The sequence below is a fragment of the Babylonia areolata genome, chromosome 4 (genome assembly GCF_041734735.1).
Source record: "Babylonia areolata isolate BAREFJ2019XMU chromosome 4, ASM4173473v1, whole genome shotgun sequence".
Taxonomy (NCBI): Eukaryota; Metazoa; Mollusca; class Gastropoda; order Neogastropoda; family Buccinidae; genus Babylonia; species Babylonia areolata.
In genome coordinates, this window is record NC_134879.1 from 19,717,330 (window position 1) to 19,741,202 (window position 23,873).

The 23,873-nt window shown below is 38.6% G+C and overlaps 1 protein-coding gene across 10 annotated transcripts in view; it reads right to left on the reverse strand.

Moving 5' to 3' along the window:
- The window catches only part of LOC143280936 (MAP/microtubule affinity-regulating kinase 3-like), a 53,301-nt gene that overhangs the window by 14,870 nt on the left and 14,558 nt on the right, over positions 1-23,873 (reverse strand). For 4 of the 10 annotated variants that reach the window (XM_076585737.1, XM_076585732.1, XM_076585736.1 and 1 more), the window contains exons 11-18: positions 23,492-23,591; positions 18,275-18,387; positions 15,618-15,819; positions 12,763-12,917; positions 10,887-10,997; positions 6,531-6,650; positions 1,406-1,644; positions 649-798 (exon numbers count right to left, since the gene is read on the reverse strand). In XM_076585737.1, coding sequence (XP_076441852.1) covers positions 649-798; positions 1,406-1,644; positions 6,531-6,650; positions 10,887-10,997; positions 12,763-12,917; positions 15,618-15,819; positions 18,275-18,387; positions 23,492-23,591 — 1,190 coding nt within the window. The remainder of the gene's footprint in view (positions 1-648; positions 799-1,405; positions 1,645-6,530; positions 6,651-10,886; positions 10,998-12,762; positions 12,918-15,617; positions 15,820-18,274; positions 18,388-23,491; positions 23,592-23,873) is intronic. The other 6 variants (XM_076585735.1, XM_076585733.1, XM_076585738.1 and 3 more) reach the window with 6 other exon arrangements.

The following is a 23,873-nucleotide window of genomic DNA, read 5'->3' on the forward strand; positions in this document are numbered from 1 at the left end:
TTGTCACTCACCTTCGTTTTCAAACCAATCATCAGACAAGAGAGATCCCTTTCCATCGCAAAAGCCGTCCATTATCACAAGCAGAGCATTCAGAATTGTGTAAATCTGCTTACTGTGACCAACTGCTTTACTGGACAGAGTTTTCAATGCATTTTTTTGCACATGATGCAACCCCCTTTTCCACGCGTGTATCATGTGGCCAGTTAGCAAATTATTATCGTGTAGAAAGGGGTCTTCTACCTGATGTATGTTCATTTAAATAGCATTTTAATAATCCAGACACATTAAACTAACTGTTCAGAGTCTGCTTATGTGAATTGAACCAAATTCCAATGAAGGAAAAATCGGAACATATGCAGGACGCCTTATAGGCACTATGGCAACACTTTTTGTAGGACGTCAGCTGACGCCTTATAGGCACTCTACTGGTTAAGGGACAAAGAAGAAGAAAAAATTTAAAAAGAAAAAAGATCCACAATGCTGTTCTTGACTTATTTCAGGAAAAAAGCATCCTTTACCTAAAACAAAAAAATTTAAGAACAAACTGTTTTGTAAACTGTCGTCTGAAAGTGGCTGCCACTGGCTTTTGGAAACAATTATCTTTCTAAGAAGGAAAACTCAGAAGTAATAAAGGTGTGCATGTCTTACGGCGGCCGAAATTCTGCATCAGTAGAGAGAGGAGGTAGGTCTGTGTCACGAGGGGACTGCGACATGCTGGCTGACTTAGCGTGACCTTTGGGGCGTGCTGCTGAGGCTGATGCTGGTTCTGGGGCACCGCTGGAGGAATTGGGTATGTGACTGGAAAAGACAAGTTCTGAATGACTGCCTGTCCAAACACACACACACACACACAAACAAGCGCACATAAAGGAAACAACATCACTTATTTTACTTACATGGTTGTCACATGTTCACAAATAACACAGTGAAACAGTTCAGATCTTCCAACAAGGAATGGCAAAAAAACCCAAATGTATCAATAAATACATATCAGATTCTAACATACTAACAACTACAAATTTGTAAAAGGCGGTCATTTCAGGGCTGCACTATTCCGAATACAAATGTAGGAGTCCAACACACTATCACTAACAACTGCAAATACAAAGAGGCCATTCCAGGACTGGACTATTCTGAGTTGCACGCACCACACTGTTGACTGTAAAAAAAATACCCCCTAATTCTGTTCTGAGTGGCACCACATCTGTAGACAGCATAAAAATACTCCCTAATTCTGTTCTAAGAGGCACAACATCTTTAGACTGTATAATAAATACCCTCTGATTCTGTTCTGAGTGGTACTACATCTGAAGAATCTGCAAAATAATACACCCTAATTCTGTTCTGAGTAGCACCACACTGTGAAGATTCCACGTGATAAACCTCTCCAAACAGCTCAAATCACCTTCGAATGTCTTGGCCGTTGGTGGGCCTGGACTTGGTTTCAGCAGGAGTTTGGGAGCGATTGTCACCAGGGCTGAAGGTACTCCGCCGAGGGATGCCGGTGCTGTGAGCAACCACAGAATTCTTGGCAGTGGAGGATGTGGAGGAAGCGGAGGTGGTGGGCGCAGCAGCCGGAGCAGAGCCTGGAGGATGAGGAGTTTTCCTCAAGGGCATGGTGGCTCTGGTTCCGGAGTGAGTGATCTGTGAGAAAGGCAGCAAGACTGTCTCACTAGTTTAGAACTACAGTTTGGATTCTGGGACACAAGAAGGGGAGAAAGGGGACAGCAAAAAAAGAAAAAAAAAAGAAAAAAAAAAAAAAGAAAAAAAAGAAGAAAAAAAAAGAAAAAAGAACAACAATAATTACAATACTAATAAAAATAAAAGGGGCAGAAAGCCAACACCAAAAGTGCTGCAAAAGCATACTGGTATTTCATAGTTTCCACAGGCTGTTGTCTCTCCTTGGAAAAAAAACATTTTTACAAGCTTAAAGACTTGCATTGCTATGAGTTTCTGCTTTAGCCTTCAACAAAACAGAAACAGCTTTGTGACACTTTCCACATCACCGTTGCAGCTTATTTACTTGCCATTCTTTTTAAGACACTTTCTCCACAGACTTCCTGAGAAAAACAACAACAACAAAAAAAAAACAAAAAAACACAAAAAAACCCAACCAATGCCGCTCCCACCACCACTTTCAACAAGCTAAAATTAAATGAGGATAAAAGTGAAATCATAATTATCACCCCACAAAGACTTTGCCACTCAGTCTCTTTTCCTTCCTAAGTCTCCCTCTTTGGCACTGACAGTCCTCTTTCCTCTTCCGTCCACAATCTTGGTGTCGAACTTGACCAGTCTCTTTCCTATTAGCAGCATGTTGCAAATATGTGCAAACTGTGTTACTTTGAAATTCACAGAATTGCATCCATTCGTCATTCGTTGACTGAAGATGCAACCAAAACTTTCCCTCTGTGTCTCTGTGCTGTCCCGCCTGGATTATCTTGATTCCCTACTTGCTGGTCCACCCAGCTACCTCTTTGCTAGGCTTCAGAAAGCCCAGAACCATGCTGCGCATCTAGTCTTTCATTCCTCTAAATCTGATCATGTCTCTCCTCTCCTTCATACTTAAACCTGGATCCCAGTACAAAAAAGAATCATTTACAAAGTTGTTTCTCTTCGTTTCAAGTCCATTGAGGCTTCTGGTCCACAGTATCTTTCTGATCTCATTCATCCTTACATATCCTCTTGCCAACTCTGCTATTCTTCTGACACCTGCATGCTTAGGATCCCCCCTGCTGGAACCAAAAAGTATGGCCAACGCAGTTTTTCATGCCATGCCCCCTTTCTTTGGAATCAACTTCCTCAGCCACTCTGTCACTCAAATTCCCTGCAGTCTTTCAAATCCAGTCTGAAAACCCAAATTTTCCCCTCCTGTCTAATTCCCAACAGCTCATCCCATTCCAGTATGAACTAAAATGACTATTTGTGAGTGTGTGAGTTTTGATAGTTTCAGAATTTGTTGGTTGTATTTTTGATTGTGCACTACTTAATATTATGTGCTATGACTTGTGAGTATGCATGCACCTGTGCTTGTATGTACTGTGGGGTGCGTGTGTGTGTGTGTGTGGTGATGAATTTAAAAAAAAAAAAAATGTTTGGTATCTTGGGTTCAGTTCTTCCTTTTTGATATTTTACATATGTGTTCTATTTGTAAACGCTTAGGGCTTATTTTCAAGATTAGGCGTAAATGATAATAATAATAATAACCTTGATGACTGCTAAAGCTGTTAAGTATCACAATTAATCTAAAACACTTGTGCAGGAAAAGACAAAATCAGTTCAAACTCTGTTCCCAGGTTTAGTTGAATATGACAGGATTGACAGTCCAGCACTTCAGGTGGAGGATGTCTCTGAATGTAACCATACCAAACAATCAACAACAATAAAATTGTTTGGTTTGTGTGTGTCCGCTTGTGCGTGCAAGAAAGGGCAAAGAGAGATGAGTTCAAAATTTTGAAATATACTGAAAACACTGATAGTGGTTGGGGTATGGGGTGTGGAGAGAGGATCTGTAATGGTATATAATAATTCATCTAAACTAAAAGAGAGAAAGAGTGTGTGTTTTGTTTTCCATGCAACTGTGTGCTTGCGTGTGCGTGTGCATGCGTGTGGTGTGGTGTGTGTGTGTGGGTGTGGTGTGGTGTGGTGTGGTGTGGTGTGGTGTGGTGTGTGTGTGTGTGTAATAATAATAATAATAATGATAGTATTTATATAACGCTGAATCTTGTGCAGAGACAAATCAAAGCGCTTTCACACCAGTCATTCACACGCATACATAACTCTAAAATTGAAGAAACTGAAGACAAAAAAGGTAGGGGAGGGAGGCTATCTTGTGAAGAGGTGGATTTTAAGGCCAGACTTGAAAGGGCTGAGTGCAGAGACCTGATGAAGTGAAAAAGGAAGTTCATTCCAAATACAAGGTCCAGAGACAGAGAAAGAACGGTGTCCAATAGTGGAGTGTTTGAATCTGGGTATGCATAAACAGCGTGGATCCGAAGCTGATCCTAACGAGCGAGATGGAGTGTAGAGGTGAAGGCAGCCACAAAGATAGGAAGGGGCAGATTCATGAATACATTTATAACATAGAGTGCTGATCTTATACTTTATTCTGTGTGGTGTGGTGTGGTGTGGTGTGGTGTGGTGTGGTGTTGTGTGTGTGTGTGTGTGTGTGTGTGTGTGTGTGGTGTGGTGTGGTGTGGTGTGGTGTGGTGTGGTGTGTGTGCGTGTGGTGTGGTGTGGTGTGTGTGTGTGGATGAGTGGGTGTGGGGTGTGTGTGTGGGTGTTGGGTGTGTGGTTGTGTGTGTGCGGGTGTGTATGTGTGTGTGTGGGTGTGCGTGCATGTCCCTTTCTTTCTTATAACTCATGACTATGCATACAGTCCCATTCTTTCAACTCATGAATATGCAAACATATGCACACATGCACACACACACTGTTACAGGAAAGGTGGAATGCCAGATTAGGAGTGAAGCAGCCATGCGAAACGAAAAGAATGGCGATAAAAACACATATATGGACTTCCAAATCAGAGACAAACGGCACACTTGTTTGAACAAAATCTAACACTTCATGCACGTTGATTAATCTTTGGTGAGCCAGAAATAGATCCCACATCTAAACAATTTATACTATCTGCATAGACGTCTAATGCTTCAAACATTTTTGTTGCGTGCATGTGTGTGTGTGTGTGTGTGTGTGTGTGTGTGCGCCGTGCGCGCCTGCTGTTTGTTTTTCACAGAGGTCTCAACATGTGCCATGGACGGATCATCTGTTATGATGGGCATTTTGACAACTGTTGACTTACTTCCATCAACTGCCATAGTTAGGAGATGTGTCTAAATTAGGCTCTCCAACAAGTCACCCTCTAGCTCTACTCAAAGCCTCTTTACTACAGGGTCTATAAACGGAGGATATGGACTGGAGAGTGTACTTAAGATTCAGATCCATGATTGCAATGTAAAGAATAGTATGGCATTAAGTGGTGTTTTCAAATGGGCTCTCTCAAGCATACGAAATACGATCGACTCACGTATCTGACCAACAGAAAACGAACCTATCACACATACATATACCCCTTGGTTTTCTCAATGGATTTACACATCTGAAGATCGACCCTTACGAGTTCTCAGGTTTAATGATTTCCGTAAATTTACGGAAAAATCTCATCTCCTGCTAAACACACTCAAAAATAAATAATTAAAACAGAGACATATAGAAATAAACAAATTATTTTTTTTTCCAAAGAAATGGGGGTCAGGGAGTTATGGAAAGGAATGTGGTGGATTTCTATTACCTTAGGTCTAATAATAAATCTTATCAAGCCTGAAACAAAACATGCTGTTTAAAAAAAAGAAAGTGTCACAAATCAAAATCCCATGCAATACCTGTGCAGTTTACACACAACTGTGCACGCATGCGACTGTGCAAAACAGCAAGCAAAATTGTGCAGGTCTCATTCATTTCTGATCGGTTGAAGGACCAAAAGGCTAAAACATTTCTAATGTTTGTAAAATTCCAAATAACATGCATTTATAAATCTATCAAAAACTGTCAGCAAATATGTCACCAGTCAGAAGCAGATCACCTTCAGTTTTCAAGTGGAAAGACTGTCATACTAGCAAACCAGGCTTTTCAAAACTATTAACCACTTTCTGGACATTCCACTTGATCCTCACTTTCAGTCTGGCTCTTCAATGACAAGATCACAGCATCCCTTTTCGTAACTCATTTGAACATTAATGACTTTGTCTAGGAATCACAAGATACATGATACCACCCCACACACAAACAAAAACTTCGAGTATTTATCTGTGTAAACTTTATTTTATCATTATTGACATTTACAAAGAGACTAATCCTGTCAGAATCACTTTTTCATATACAATTCTTTCGCTGCTAAATTTGTTTTCACTGCTACATTCCCATTTGGAAATCTATACTGGCCTCAGTAGCAAAGGCGCCTTCTCTGGCATTCTTCAAGACAACAGCAGAGCAAACTCTCCATGTCTCTGTGTAACTTTCAGGGTTGGATCTGAACAAATGTAGGGGTAAGTGATGGGCCGAGGATGCGCCCCAAGGACTACTACATCAGCAAACTGGCCAGGTATTGAAACATGTGCTTTGAAATACTGGCACATCTATCTCTCTCCCCACTGCATATCTCTTTCAGATGGAGAGAAAGGGAGCAAGCAACATACTCAAATTTAGTCCTTCAGTAACTGTAAGTGAATGTTACAACAAAATGACACCGCCAAAACCTGGCAGATCAAAACAGAACACTGGAAACTTAACACAATAACAAACTGTCATGTGAATAATAAAAACAAAATTCATATCCAAGTCAACGAACAAAAAATCCCAGTGGAAAGTATGAAAGCCAAGATGTTAAAAGGTGTAGTGACAATTCCCCAAACAGCATACCCCAAGCTACAAATTCTGAATACAATCTTACATACATATAATATTAGAACCTGAATTATGCTGTGAACAATCTGCTCTCCTTACCAGTTAACATTCCTTTGTTTCTTTACCTTTGCTTCAACAGAACTCTTAGGAGTGGCAGTCTTGGGTCGCCCCGTTGAAGTGGTTGTACCAGAATTTTCTTTAGATGATGCAGATGGCGAATGATTCAAAGGCTTTCGAGTAGATATCTAATGCAGAAAGTTGTCAAAATTATTGCTCTTAACTTCGGAGTGTCAAACATGAAAATTTATCTGATAATGTTTCACACAACTAACTTTTTATAACTAATTTTCAAAAAATCATCATGACAAATATCCAACAGACATGTGGTTAATATGCCGTTTCTCTGTGTAATTACAAATATCCAAAATACACAATGCTGATGTTTTTTTTCTCTCCATATTTTCAAACTGTGTTACTCGGAGGCATTAAGGTTAAAGTACACCCCACTCTTGTCCAATGATGAATACTCAATAATTTCATGAGAAATAGTTTATGATGCCAGTCGACAGGTGACCTATGACATAATTTTTGTTACTAATATCAAGTTTACATGTCAGGCATGAGATTGGGAAATTGTGATAGAGTCTGAAAGGTGTGGGTCTGGGGCTGAAGCCCCCTGAAGCTGAAGGTTCTTCTCAATTCAAACCATGAAATCTGCACTTGCGGGCCACCAATGCTGCTGAGATATTCCAACCCACAGAAGACAAAAAATCAGTCCAATTCTTCTTAACCCGGAGAGCGCGATGAGCCACGATCGTGGCTTTCCCGGTAAAGTGCGATGGGCCACGATTGTGGCTCTGTTTACATAAGGTCCGACATCGTACGACTGTACTCGGCAGCCTTCATAAAATAGCCTCGTTCTGGTGTTACTGCCGCCCTGCTTGTGTTTGCACAAACTTTGACCGAGTTTATAAGTCCAGATCTTCGTATTTTTTGTAAACAATGAGTGACACTGAAAATGACAAAGCTCAGGAAATGAGTGACCTTGTCACTAGTGATGATTCGTTTGCTGACAGGATTCTGATGAAAACGGCTTTGTTATTTTGACACTTGGGCATGCTGGCTTGCTTGTTGTTCATTCAGTTTTGTGTCTCCAGCCACAAAAACTGGGGGGTGGGTGATGGGGGTGGGGAGGGGTGGTAAAGTGGGTTAGGCATGGGTCTATTGCGATTTCTTGACCAAATCAAGCTAGAAAACTGGAAATTATTTTGATTTAAAGCATTCTTGCTGCTTTTGAAAGCAACATGAGCTAAAAGAAAACATTTATTTTTTTGTTTGCCTGTGATTGCATAAAGTATTGTAGATGTGCGCGTGCGTGGCGTCGGTGGGTGTGTCTCAAACAAATAATACAATGCTTATAATTTCATTGTTTCAGTTATATTCATACCATGATTCTGCAGCCAGAACATTTTCTGCACAGTTTAATGCCAATTTTGAGATTTTGACTCTGTAAAAGATGTGAAAATACCTATAAACATTGTGGTTGACATTTTTGGAAAACAAGTGTGCAAAATTTGTTGTTTATATCCTCTGGAATATCTCCAACTACTTATAAGGTGCAGCCTTTTTCTTACTTTTATCTGATTCTTCATTCACTCTACTTTCCAAAAATGTATAGGTTTACCTATTTATTCTTACTGATAAGCATACAAATGCCCCAAATCAGAGCACAGGTAGCGGAGGCAAACTATCCCTTTGTTTCAAGCATGATTTCTGTATGTATGTTTTATTATATCCAGCACTTTGAGGGTTAAACTGAAGTGTTTTTGCCTCCAAACCTGTAAAGTCAGCCTTGGGGGCATGATTTTAAAAATCGTGTCTCGTGTGTGTGTGTGTGTGTGTGTGTGTGGTTTCAATGCAACTCTCTGTGTATATGTGAGAAAGAGAGACAGACAGACAGACAAAGAGATTGAGAACAGGGGTCGGGCTGGACATGGGAGGAAAGAGTTAAAGTTCATGTATGTGCACTGCTTTAAATACAATTCTCTGTGTGTTAAACTCTTTGTGTGAGCGTGTGTGTGTGTGTGTGTGTGTGTGTGTGTGTGTGTGTTTTCAAGGAAAATGTTATTAGCACACAAGTTTGCACTATATCATCAATATAACTGACCACCTGGTCTCTTCAACTGTAGTCTCTGTTCCATTCCACTGATATGCATGTGTGCTGGTTGAGGAAAGAAAGGGGGAAGGGGAATGGAGGGAGGAGGGGGTGGGTCTGTGACTGGTTATATCACTTTCAAGCAGTCAAGGATTCTCAGCTGGAGCTAGTGGTCAGTGCCTTGGCTCAGTGCCAAAATTGCCACAGTCATTGACAGTGGTTTAATCCCCCCCAGTCCCCCCTCGTCCCCCCCTTCCCTCAGCACTGGCAGGAAACTCAAGAGAGAGAGGGGGGTGGGGGGGTACCTCAGCGAATCATGACAAGTCACTGGATCCCCTCTCAACGGGTCAACAAACGACGCTTTCGAAAGAGCATTCCTTTTTGTTTTGACAGATCATCTGTAAATGATATAGAACGGCCCATCGGCTTTTTCTTTCTTTCTTTTTTCTTCTAGAAAACGGACACTCTGTATTTAATGCAAATGTGAAAACAGATTACCGTGCCTAGAGTGAAGAGTTGCACCCATACAATCTGACACCAATCGCACTTGGCCTTGCCCGCGGTGTCAATTTTGTGAATGGCATCGCCTACCCGGAAAGTTATTTTTTTATTCTTCACTTCTGTTTTCACAATCTCATCTTGCCAGACCCAGTTCCACATATTATTCAGTCCTTTATCGATCTCTGCTGCAAAAATCCTCTGATCCTTTGTGAGTTTTCTCGTTTTGTCAGTGACTGAAGACAATCGACGAAATCAGTTATCTTTGCAGGTCGTGAAGCCCGCAAGCGAATTTTGTAATCCCGACCGAATATAGATAAGCTGAATGATGACAAAGGAGCAACGGAACACTTATTCTCAATTGGTTTGCTTATCCAAACATAGGGTATTTTAGCAAATGCTGTGGGTCTGTCTTGTTGATCGGTTAGACAACGTTCGTGCAACCTTTGTGGGTCGGAAAAAAACCTCACCCACCCTCCACCCCGCCGATTTTCTCAACAGATTTACGCAAATCTCAAAAATGCCCTCTGGAGCCAATTTTCGGTTGGAAATCCGACTTTAGTCGGAAAAATCTCATGCCTGCATGTCCACTGTTACAATGACACCAATAGCAATATTTGCTGAAATGATTGAGAACAATATATCAGTAACATCCCTGTCTGAAATAATTTGCTTTCCAAACGGTAATGGTGATGAAAAAAAAACAACAAAAATTGGTGGTGTACTGTGATGATTGAAAAAAGCCATTAAGAATGAAAATTTAACCTATAGGAACTATAAAATCGGTGATTTAAATATTGATGGATCCAAGACCTGTCTCAATTCTACCAAGCTCTATTGCGAATTTTCAAAACATTAATTACATGTGACTCATTGTTAGTAATGAATCCCCCCCCCCCCCCACACCCCTAAAAAAAACAACTGAAGTTGGGTTAAAGTCAAAAGTGCGCTCAGCGAATGGAAGGTTGTGGAGCACAGAAACTTGAGAGTGCACACACAGGGAAAAGAAAAGATGGGTATGTGTTTCAGAATGAGGACAATGTTTACTTTTAACAATTTTTTTTTCATTATCAGCATTTCCATAAACGAATTAGGAAATTTTCTATCTAAAATTACGTTTAAATAATATACTTACCGTGACCCAACTAGTGCAGACTCTTTTTCCGGCAGGAATGTCAGACCCCTGCCGGAGTCTGCACTAGTTGGGTCACGGTTAAGTATGTGTAATTAAAATATGATTTTCAGAAACGCTATGGGAAACCAACATTGTCTCCAACCGACAACAATAACACCAGTTGTCAGGAGGAATCCTCACATGGTGAATACTACCTTTTCGATAAACATATCATTTTAAATCCAGTGAAAAGAAGACAATCCAATTAACTTAAAAACAGGTACAAAAAAACCCAAAAGAAACCAAATCGAACTATTGTCATGAAAGTAAAACAATAACACAAAATGTACATTATCTTAAAAAACTATATTTACAGCATTCTGAATCACTAAATATGAGGGTTAAGATTGACCAAAAACAATGTGAGACAAATGATGATCATTCAGTACAAAGATAAAACCAGACACTGGCTTGAATATCTATGTCTACAGTTGATGTGAGGGTGGTAAGCTTTGATACAACAAAGATTTGTAGGAATTATCAAGAGGGGGGGAAAAAAAAAGAAAAGAAACCCAACAACAAAATTACCACTAAAACTGAAGAAAACAAGTGCAACCAAACATGCTAAGTCAACCCCGCAGCCCCTCCCCCCAACTCCCAAGAATGCTGCTGCGACCAGCATCAGCCCTCAACAGTGAGGCCCAGCCTTCCTACCTTTGGTGAGTCTATGGATCCTTTGGAAGGGGTCTTGGGCCGGCTACTGGAGGACATTGAGTCTTTACTGCTGGAGGTGGAGTGGTTCATGCTTGTCCGCCCTGACTGGGTCTAATTAAGAGAGACACATGCTGTTGCAGCCAGGTCACATGCAGGAAGAACAACGCCACTTCTACTAGGCAATCTAATCAGGTCCAAAAGCATCACAAAGCAGGCATGAGAGAAACGCTGGCTTCTTCAGACTGGGTGACTGCTTTTACACTGATAGTTCTATGTGAGTCATACTACTTCACAGTCATGCTGTAAGTGGGTAGCTGTTTTACTGTTCATTTGAAGTAAGTAATTATGCTGGTGTCAAACTGTTATGGGTATGGTTTTTATCTTGGGAAGTTTTCATTCAAGTTGGCAGACAGCCAGTGTTGGCACATGGACATGCATGCACGTCAGAGTGTGAATGTGTGTGCACATGCATGCTCATAAGCATAACTTTGTATTAATGAAATTATCATGTGCATGTTTTCATTTACAAGTTTGCATGAAAAGTGTGAGCATTTATGATCAAAGCAATTCAATGTGCATGCCATACCTTTCATATATGCACATATATGTTTGCATTAAAGTGTGTGTGTGTGTGTGTGTGTGTGTGTGTGTGTGTGTGTGTGTGTGTGTGTAAAGCCATTCAAAATGCATGCCAGACAATTTATTTCTATCTATTTACACAGCACTATGAAAGTAACTCATTCCTATCTATCCATCAATATTACAAAATATATCTCACAAAAACTGACGACATTCCAAGCCATCATAATCTCTCTCATCTCATGCCTCTTTGTACTGAATCACTGACCTTTTCACATCACAAAATCAGTCCCAACTAAACTTTTCTACAACTATGCTCACTAACAGTCTGCAAAAAAATACCTTATTTGAAGTAATGTCATCAAAACTTGAAAATAAACACCACTAAGTGCAATCTATCAAGCATCTTACAAAGAATACTACTGCTTTAGTCTACTGGATTAAATAGCAAATCTATTCCAATGTAAAGCAGAAAGAGCTATTACCAATGCTAAGAATAAAAGCATGAAAATACCAAGATGTACATACAAAATGACTATAAAGAAAATTCAGTAATGAAGATGATGACATTGAATATAAAAATAACTGAATAAAATTTCAAGCAACAGCAGTTAAATTTGAACTCCTAAGAAATATCTTTCCGTTTAATCTTTACCTTCATATATGTAAAGAAAAAACGAGGGAAGAAATGGGTGTTCTGAGGTTAAATCTATTCACTCCCTCCCCCTGTGCTAGAACCTAAACTTGACAGAATACATACGCACACACCCGCTTCAAACCATGGTCAACATGTCAGCCTATCAGGAGCTTGAACAGAATGTATTCCAAATATACCATTATCCAAACAAGCAGCATGGACTGTATACATGTCACACGTCTTCACCCTCTCCATCACTTAAATCAGGAGTGTATGTTCTCCGAACACTGTCCTTTGATGAAGTCCAAACACCTTTACAATACTGTGCATACAAAACATACATCTGCTACTTTTAATTCTCTTCGTGACTGAAATCAAATGGGTATGCTATCCAAGCAGTAAAGTCTGACCAAGTCCAAACATCTACACAATTCTGTGCAAACCCAAAATATACATTCGCCACTTTTAAAATGCTACGCTCTCCAAATAATGAAATTTGATCTAGCCAAAACACCTACCACAATTCTGTCATACAGAGGTCAAACCCAAAACACACATCTGCCCGCAAAGAACGTGGGTACCCCATCAATACAGCACCACGACAAAATGAAGTGAGAGCGAGATGGGGGGATGTGTAAGCCAAAAGAAGAAATTTCCTACCTTGGGAGACTCAACGGACACGGAACCACCAGAAGAGGTTTTGGCCATCCTGGCCGTCAGTGCACTCTCCTTGGTGGTGGTGGTGTCGATGGTGTTCTGTCTCCGTGTGGAACCCTGAACTGAGGTCGGTGGTGCTCCTGTGCCGCTACCCGAACCTACAGCCAAACAGTATGGAGGAAAAAAAAGAAAAAGAAAAGAAAAACAGTGAAAGAAAAAGGCAGACAATTTGTCAGAATCACTACTGTTGCTTAAGTGCATCATGAGTGAATGAGAGTTTTACACACAAGCACAAGCCACAAGAAGCATGCCTGCCACATGCGAGTAATTAGTCATTCTTTTTTCCCCTTGTTTTTTAAAACAAGTGTAATTTACAATTGCCCATACACTGCATACGTAACCCAAATCCCTTCCTCCACATTTACTCACATGTCTACAATAATTATCTCTCCACCACCCCATTCTCTCGTCAAACAATGAATGTGCACTTATATTTGACAGCATAAGTGCATAGACGAAACACAGGTACTCTCTCAAACTTAAATGGACTAAGTATATATAAGCCTTCAATGAAACACCGGTACACTCTTAAAACTTTACATGAACTTAAGTATACACAAGAATTTTAGTAACCACAACTCTTTCTCCTCTCTCATACACATGCAAATAAAGTAATTCTCACAGTCACATCATGAAGAATAATTGGATTATAACTTGTGTGGGTTCTCATATTAATATATCTTCTCTCCTCCATCAACCCTGCTCTTTTTCTCTCTTTTACACACGCACACACACACTCTGATCACATGAACAGTATCCTCCAATCTCCTCAACGATTGCACCTAATTTTCATTGACTTGAGCTCTAACATGCATTACTGGACAAAACAGAAGTCTCTATTAAGTTCATTCATGAATCATAGCCCACTTAAATCCAAACAAGGGGACTCTGTATTATCACACACTGGCTCACTAGTTATCCTCTGACATGGTACACTACATGATGCCAAACTTAATTTCTATCTTTCAACAAACACACACACACACTCTCTCTCTCACCCATACACATATATGAAGCATGCACCAACTAACAAAGTAATTTGAGTGTATGGGTGAGGATTAACAGACGATAAATGAATACATGAAGCATGCAATGACAATGTCTTTAACCCCTTCACCACTGGATAGGCAACCATAGTTGTCCTTGTGTATGTATCACTGGAAGTGACCTGACAAATTAACAAATAAAAATCAAAGCTGTCAGAGACAACCTGAGTAATTCATCATACAGTTCTTCATTTCTAATGGAAACAAATATTATCATGAGGCAAATTCACCCTTTGTTTACATGTGAAAATTCAATTTTCCATCAACAATACCATCAGAATTTGTTACACAATTATCAATACTTGTCATGGACACAGAATACATAAAATGCAGGCTCAAAAAGAAATATTATAATTGATCTTAGAAGTTGTTGAATTTTTCTTTAAAAGACCACTGATTTTTTCACAAGACACAAAGTCTGTGTTTACACTGTCTGTCTAGCCTGTATAAAAGGCAACTGTAGGCAAAAAGAAAAATAGCGTTTGATCGGGGAATGTGGCAAGACAAAAGCTCATTTTCTTCTTATTTATATTCATAATGCTTCACAAGATCAAATAACTTAGTTGCCAACTGAGGCCAACTCTATTGACTGGATAAGCAGCAGACTGTGTTTCTGACTGGACAGGGAACGCCTATGGTGAAAGGGTTAGCAATATCAATAGCGCCTTTAACATAAAAACTCATTCCTTAATCATGCCATGACCAGCGTCTCTTTCCTCAGCATTTCACTGATTTGTTAATCTTCAAAATTACTGCTCTACAGAGTCCAATAAACATTTGTAAATGATGCTAGAAGACTGAAAGAAGAGGTACATGAGAAGAAATATGGAAAGGTATGATGAATGGTACAGAGCATGGTGAAAGAATAAGCATTTCTTAGCTGAAATGATTCATTCACAGAAAAAAATATAACGAAATGAATAGCAAAGGAAAGGAAAAAGGATACTTGGTCAGCAGTAAATTCATTTCCAACCCTTTCTCAATCTGTATCTTTCTTTGTCATGAGAAATTACAAGATCATAACAAGATCATATTATATCAGTATTCATGTGACAAGATTTTAATACAAACTACACTGGTGAAAATAATCACAGGATATAGTGGCATAAAACAGAACATTCTGATAGACTTGAGTAGGCAACAACATACATTAACTTTGAAACTATGTCTGTTCCCAAAATATCCAAAGGTTAATGTGCTTTGCAGTGATGGTCTTTGGCAACATTGGTTGCTTGAAATTTATACATCATAGCCATTCTGTGTGTTGGCTAAAAGAAGTTCTTGCTCAGTGAAATTCATCTTGGATAGTCTCAGAAACCATCCTTTTTTTTTTCTTTTTTTTTTTTTGATAGGGGGATCAGTCAATACCCATTTTATCTGAATAAAAATATTAATCTTAAAAAATATTTGAAGAAAAAGAGAAAAGAAGGAAATAAAACAAAGAGGAAAAAAGGAAAGAATACTGAGAGAGAAAAATAAAACCACATACGAAAAGAAAATAGAAAACAAAACTAAAACAAAACTGTTTCCAGTTGCCAAACCTTGAATAAAAGGAAAAAAAAGTTTGGGTCTTTCTCTCTCTTTAGATTCTTTCAATCCATTCAGCTTGCAGAAATCACGGGTTACTTCTCGACGAGTTACTGCGTCAAACGCAAGCGGCATGCTGACTCTGACACCCAATCCAGCTATACAAACTGGCAAGACAAAAATATAGCAAGCAAGAACAGTGATTCCCATCACTCAAACACCAACGTTTATTACTACCGTTGTTTTCTCCCCCATGACTGTAGCGGCGGTGTTTCTGTGAGCCTGAGCTACCTGTGGCAGACTGGGAGCGGGTGACTTTGTTGGGCGACTGCCCCGCTGCGTTGTTCTCGCTGTGGGGCCGTTGGCTGGAGGGCATGCGAATCTGCTGTAATGACAAGTTGCTACCCGTCCGGTCACTGCCTTCCAACTGTAGAAAAGAGTAATAAACAAATAAGAGGGTTAGCAGGATGATGCTGAACTTAAGTTTCTGTCTTTCATTCCTTTGATCCAGAGCACTGCATATGTGAATGTCTGGTGTGAAAGCGCTCTGCTTTGTCACCACACAAGATTCAACTCTGTAAAAATTCATGTTTTATTATTATTTTTGGTATTATTATCATTATTAAATAACTAGAATCAGCAGTCAAAGTTCATGTAACTTCTCAAAATGAAATGACATCAAAACAGATTAAGGTACATGTGTTTATAGTTTTACAACTTCTGACAGGATATAACTGATGTTCAAGGATTGACTTACGTGGTCACCAATAGCGCTGTTAAGTGGAAATACCCAACGTTGCTTATCCCCAATACACAATCACATACAAATTACAAGCTCGTTCTGTCACTCGCTGCAACAGCAGTCCACAGCGAGTTATCACTGTTAGACTGCCTGCCACAAGGATACTGTACCAAAGATGACCCTGCACTGTTGCTGAGCCATTTTTCTAATATGTAATAGTGTCTGTTTCAAAACATGCAGAACATTAACTATTAAGCCCTCTATTGACAGCAAGTGCTCAAATGCAATGCCTGAGTGTCTCCCTGGAGTGGGCAGGGTACTCAAGAATGAGGTCAAGTGAGAACAGGACATCAAATTGAAAAGATGCATTCCCTTGCGATGGTGGGCATGGATGAGTATGAAAAAGCAACTGCTATAAAGTTTCATTCAGATTCAGAACTGTGTAACAAGGCTGTACTCTGTACTGCATTTCACATTATACCCAGGTGGCAAGTCCTTGGGGTAGACACATGCAGTGTTGGCCAGGGAATCTTAACATTAAAAAAAAAAAGCAAAAAAAAGCATCTATGTAGTGGATGGATGATGTTCAACCATGGGGTCTGAGTCCTTTCATTTGAACCCACAGTACACAAACTCCTCGGGGCAGGATCTGTAAAATCCCAGTATGACAATCTTAAATGACGTTCAAACCCACAACTTCCGAACTGCCAAAGTCTAACCACTTGGCTACCATGACTGATATGCCTGGACTCACCCATCAATCTCCCCAACGCTGAAGCGAGTGGTAAAAAGAAGCCAAAAGCTTCACTGACCTGGTTTGGGTGACCGAGAAGCAGTCAGTCCCTAGAGGGAGGTGCCAGAGACCCTGGACCCCATGTAAGGGGACCCCAAGGAAAAGGGTCCCTGAGGGAGGGTTTGGGGGGGGTGTGCAGGTGACTATGGAGACTGCCCTGACCAGAGAGTGTGTGTTCACAGCCAAACGCTTTGGTGGGCAGCGCCCAGTAAGAGGTACGTTGCAGAGTTCAGAAGGGAGAGGATGAAGGGTTCTACCCAGGCCTTGTAGCAGCCAAGCACGAGTACGATGAAAAGAAAAGAGGATAGAACTTTTAGACAGGGAAGGGGGGGGGAGGCGTCAAAGGAAGAGAGATAGAGAGGAGGAAGGAAGGGAGAGAGGAAGGGGTTAAGAGTCTCAGAGAAAGAGACGGAGGTAGAGATTGTAACTGCAGTGGGTTGGTTGAGACTGACAGCAGAGAGAGAGAGAGAGAGAGAGAGAGAGAGAGAGAGAGAGAGAGAGAGGGGGTTCGAGAAAATGGCAAAAAAAAAGAAGAGAGAAATTCCTAAGGATTAAGGCAGAAAGGGGAGGGAGAGAGGTGCTGTGTTAAAGCATGGCATTACTGCTGGAGTTACACACTGCCTGAAAACACTCACTGCCTCTTCCCCACTCTGCCTGTCCCCGCTGTGGGCTGTGGACACTGAACCTCCATCTTCCTTACCTTCTACCAGCTCTGTGTGGGTGACCATGAACGAAAGAGTTGGAGGAAGAAGCTGGGAGGAGAGGGGTGGGGGGGGAAGGAGGACCGTTTCACTGCTGTGGTGGCTTTTTCTTAAAGTTATACTAAAAAACAACAACAACAAAAAAAAACAGTTGGAGAAAGGATACACATACCATAAATGATACTGCTCCTCTTGCACGAGACTAGGGTATTTTTTCAGAGAGAGAGAGAGGGAGAGAAATAGAAAGATACACAGAGACAAAAACGGAAAAAGAGAGATAGTGTGCTGGAGATTTTCCTTCAGTTCGGACAGGAAGACCCATACACACATACAGGCACATACACACACATCCAAGCAAATCTTGAAATGAACACATGCTAAAAAGTAAACAAAGAAAAAGAGAAATACAAGGAAAAAAACAAACACCTAAAAATACAGATTAACAAAAATCAGGTACACCAATTAGAACTAAAAACTACAATCCATGTCCATGTCCAAAAGATCTGTCCAAACAAAATTAAACTGCATTTTATTAAAATCCTCTGAACACACGCACCCACATGCAGACACACACACACACACACAAATAAACAAACTGGAATTACACTGGAAAAAGAAGGGACATTATCATCATCAAACAACTCACTTCAGTTGTTCTCCTCCCCAGTAACAGGTAGGTGGCATGGATGTCGTCATATTTTTGAAGACGTAGAGAATCCTCAATGTCTTTTCGATTATAGCCCATGTTCACCATCATGTCTGCCATGATAAAAACCACCAGTTTGTCACTCTTACATGGGTCATAGAATTTTTGATTTTTAATTTTTTTGCAGAACCCAAGTCTGACTAACAATATCAAATGAAACATCTGAAATAAATAATGAAGCATGGATACATATTGTCTGCACCATTCACAAGGAAGAGAGAAAATCACTGGTGTAAACAACAACAACCATAGCATATTCTGCAGGTTAAAAATTCTTTTGTTTCCAATAATACTCATTACCAATGCAAAGTTATTTCTTTTAGTAATGCTTCTTACTATGCATGAGAGTAGAAAGAAATCAGTTTATGATCTGTGTGTGTGTGTGTGTGTGTGTGTGTGTGTGTGTGTGTTGCACAACCCAGTATCTGAGTTGCATGTTCACCCCTCCAATTTCATTCTACTGTTGAAAAAAAAACAACCCCCCCCCCCCCCCCCCCCCCCCCCCATAAAACCCACAAAAAAAATGTGCAATACAAAAAGACACCACACCACTTTCACACAGTGTCACATCTATAAGCTTTACAATCATGACATTCATTTACTGTACATCATTCAGAACCTCACATCATCATCTATTCAGAGAAAAATAAGTCCTGGGCTGACACCGGACTTAAAGCTAGCAAAGATTAATATTTTTTGTCAAGAAGCCAAAGTATTAAAAATGAAGACTGCCCAAAAGTTTAAGGTAAAATTAATATAACAAACCACCCATGTCAATGACAAACATTTATGGTCAAGTACTTTTATCTATACATACGCAGATCTTCAAGCACACACACACACACACACACAAATTACTTACTGGTACATATATATATATGCACAAACACACTCTCACATGAACACAAAACATTAAAGAAATGTTCCAACTAAAAATATTGACATATACTATAGTATATAGTTTCATTCTTCTCTTTGTGCTGTAGCATTCTGGTTGAGTACATTTGGTTCTTTCATACAGAGAGCAGACAGACAGAGGCAAAGAGAAGCAAACTAATAATTATTTCTTAAAACTAATAAAAGTGTGAACTAAAGTGAAGTTGCCAAGAGAAAAACATATCATGCATGGCATTCCTTAAATCATTTGTCTCCTCTTCAGTCCAACCACACACTGCAATTTAGATTTAAGTAGTGTTGTTTATATTTTTTTTTCCCAAGAGAAGGGGGTTTGGGGGCAACTGGCACTTTACCTCATTCAGATCAATTTAATTCAAGTGTACAGGCTCTTCTCTCTTTCGTTTTTTGTTGGCAGAAACCAATCAGAACGTGTTCCTTCAACAAGTTAAAGTAATGGATAGCAAGATGTTTAAAATGGATAAATAGAAGAGCTGATCACAGCTGCTTGTTTGGAGATTCTGGTCTGGTCTTAGTTATCTGTCTTTTTGTAAAAGCACTCATGATGCACATTTATATATATATATATATAACACTGTAATTCATAGTTTCTGTTGAAGTTCTAGAACAAGTACAGTGTAATGTACACACCTTTCTCATTCTTTAGAAAAAATAAAAATAAAAAAAATAAAGAAAGGGGAAGGTGAGAAGAGAATATACAAATGAATACCAAATTTATGCATGTGGAAAAAAACCCCCCACACATACAAAGACATAAAATGTGTGAAGGAAGGCTTTAAGGAGGGAAGGGATGCAACAGGGGAGAAACTATTTTCTTACAATGTAATAGTTGTTTAGTAAAACTCTAGTCAATACCCTCCACATAACCCTCCTCCTTTCTTTCATTCACTTTCCACATTCATGACATAACATTTTCAATTTTTATAAAAAACAAAACAAAAACAACCTAGACAACACAATACATCAAATACAGAGACATACATCTCAAGAGATGCTGATTACAACATCATGACAAAACTAAAAACAAATCTGAAAGAGAAAGAAGAAGAAGAAAAAGAAGAAACAGTAAAATAATAAAAAATAAAATAAAAAGAAACCAAAAATAAGACAACAACAACAATTTCATTACTTCTACTTCCTACTTAGACCCTATCTAGCAATATTACAAAATTATAAAATCTGCTCTTGACATAAGAAGAAATATTACAACTCAAGCAGACTAAGTGTAGATCTCCAAGTATACTAAAACAAGCTCCAGTTTCAGATGGTTATATTAAATAAAAACAATTATATATATATATATATATATATATATATATATATATATATATATATATATGTATATATATATATATATATATATGTATATATATATATATATATATATATATATATATATATATATATATATATATATATATGTATATATATATATGTATATATATATATATATATATATATATATATGTATATATATATATATATATATATATATATATCTAAAAGAATAGAAAAACATAGAAACAGAGGGGATGCTATCAGATTTCCCCTCTCCTTTTTTCATCCTACATTTAACACCATCAAATATTTCCAAAAAAGGCAAATCTGATAACACCAGATCAAAACAGCCATGCACTAAACCTCTTCATAAGTTAACATCCACTAAATTACAAACGGAAGAGCGTACAGACGCATGCAAAGATGTCAGAGGGATGGAGGCATAGGACAGCATACCACACCAACAACTAGGAATAGTAGTTTTCGTACCAAACAAGTTCTTGACTCGATTTGCCACCACTGGGTCTGGCAAACAACTACCAGACTGACTACCTTCCTGAAAATAGCTTAGCACTGAGGAAAAATGGGAAACACAGATGAGTGGTACAAACATGGACAGAAAAAAAAGTACAGCATAAAAATAAACTGGATTATATCTTTCATGAGTACAAAAGTTACTGCATTTCTACATTGTTCTTTTGTCTTCCACCAAATAATCCTCAGTAATTTTAAACTTTAAAATCATTGATCAAAATGTCTTTTAAAATCAGAAATGAAGTAAACATGCCTTTGAAAATAGCACCATCCTTGATAGACGTCAAGCCTCTTGCACACAATCTCCCTTCCTCCCATTTCAACCCTCAATCTCTTTCTCACGCAAACAGTGACATTACAAATTACTTCAAGGGAACCTATGACAATCTCAACATCAAATTTAATTAACAATCAATGCTGAAATAATCTACAAAGATTTTGCTATAGAGGCCATCATCCAAATTCCTGTGTTTATACCTCTCCCCTTGAAAAATGCAAAATTAATCCCATAAAGAACAAGCAAAAAAAGTAAAGCTTAAATCTTACAAAATGAAAATGATATCCATTCATGTTTATGTTAAGATAATCATCCTCTTATAATATGAGAAACACACACATACAAATACAAAAACAAGCAGCTGTACCGCAAAGCAGGCATCCCAAAGCAAACACAGATATTTTGAATATCACTATATTGCACCTTGATCTTCCACTTTGACTTCTTTTTGATTTCATGTTCAAGCTTAATTAAAACTGCTGATTAACAATGACTGAATTGATTCTGGATCAAGTGACCTTAACATATCTAAGTATAGGTTTGCCATCCTCACTCTCCCATCTCAACACCCATGTTTTTGTTTGTTAACAACAAAAAAGAGACATTTGAGAAAAATTAATCTGAGATAAGACAAATCCAAATTCTTTGTGGAAAGTCTATAAAGTCTACTGGAAACAGGAACATTTAATCTTTCTTTCATTCCACTCCAATAAAGGGATATCAAAAAGTGCATTGGGTACTGTGCTGACAAAGCGCAAGATTAAATATCTCAGATCTGAAAGATTTTCAAACAAAAAACATCCGTCTTTCTTCAGTTCCCACAATTTTTGTTTTTTGCTTCCTCATTTGTCAGCCTGAATCATACTGACAAAGGTTCCAGTTAGCTCATGCTAAATATTTACTTATGCTGGATACTTTTCCAAACTGACAGACTAAAATTTCATACGACTTCCATCTTTTCAATGATCAAAATATGTAGTATATAATTCATGGGATTTCTATTTTTCAAATTCTTTAAACATGAAGCAGTATCTAATATTTCCTCCTATCCAACAGCCATCTCATTTTAACTGTAGTTCTCTTACACAAAGTTTACCTCTGCTACAAAAAGGTTTGTGATCAGTGTGAAAGACAGGGTGCTAAATATGGGTATGGGGTGAGGAAATGGTTGATGCAGAGAGCATATCACTTACTTATAAAGCAATTTACAAACCATTATTCAATAGAAACATCAGTCACTTGTTATTAAAAAAAAAAAAAAAAAAAAAGTAATGCTTTGATTTTTCAACACAAACTGTTTCAAATTTTAACTTGTAATTTTGCAATTAAATTAGACTTCAAAACAAATTAGAAAGGTCTGACTAATCAACACCATATATTGGCAATTGGATGAAAAAGAGAAAAACTGGTGGAACTACGGCATAAAAATAAGAAATACAAGCAAGTAATGCGTTTACAGGTGGTAATGTACTTGATTTATCAATGCTGGTTACTGAGCAGAAAAAGGTACATAACACACAGAACAAAGCAAGTGAGCAGAGCTTTCACCTCCCCACACAATTTACACAATACAAACAAGTGATGTTACTCTGAGGCAGTATGAGTTGGTGAATGGACTCAACAATACATCAAAAGTGTCATTCAGTGCCAATCATCAAACAGTAAAGAACCTGGGTCCAAGCATATCATACAAGACCTTTGAAATGAAAGCTCCATCCCACTCTCAAACACTGCATGTGGCTCAAGACTTTTATAAAATCCTGTCAACCAGCTGTATGCAACGATCGATTTTTTATTTTTTATAATTTTTTTTTAATATTCTCTCACTCATCAATGCATTAAAAAAACAAATAAATTAAAAAAACAAAACAAACAAAACAATCCCCCCCAAAAAAAACAACAACAAAAAACCACAGTAACAATTTAAATTCAAAACAGAAAATGCTCAAATTCAAACATATGACATCTGCTTGAACTTTAGGTTACAGTGCATATGATTAAGCTGTAATGGGTGAAAAAAGTAAATACAGTTTTTAGACACAGATTTATAAAAGCTTGAGTCACTCGCAAAAACCAAAAGACCATCAGCAAAACTGCTGACAAACAGAAAAAAAGGAAGGGGGAGATAGTAGGCTGGGCATGGAAACATTTACCTATCCGCCCTTGATCAAGAACGTCTTTTGACGGCTCTTTGTACGGCTTTAAGTCTGAATCTTCATAGCCCATATTGATCCAGCGGTCTTTCATAATGTTCTGATCAGAAGACAAACATTCTTGTAGAAAACACATCAGACAACATTCAGCAGCGTACAGGCCCTGATGAACACAAAGTGAGAGAGAGGACTTGCTTGTGGTAATCACAGGAACAAATGAATACCAAGGGGGGGTGGAGGGAAGGGGGGTGAGGGGGCTAGGGGGGACACACAAACTACCTCTGAAATCAATAGCATACATAAGTAAAAACATTTATTAAAAAAAAAAAGAAAAAAAAAAAAGAAGAGATAAAATAAAACCCTACTGAAGAAAAAAAAAGTT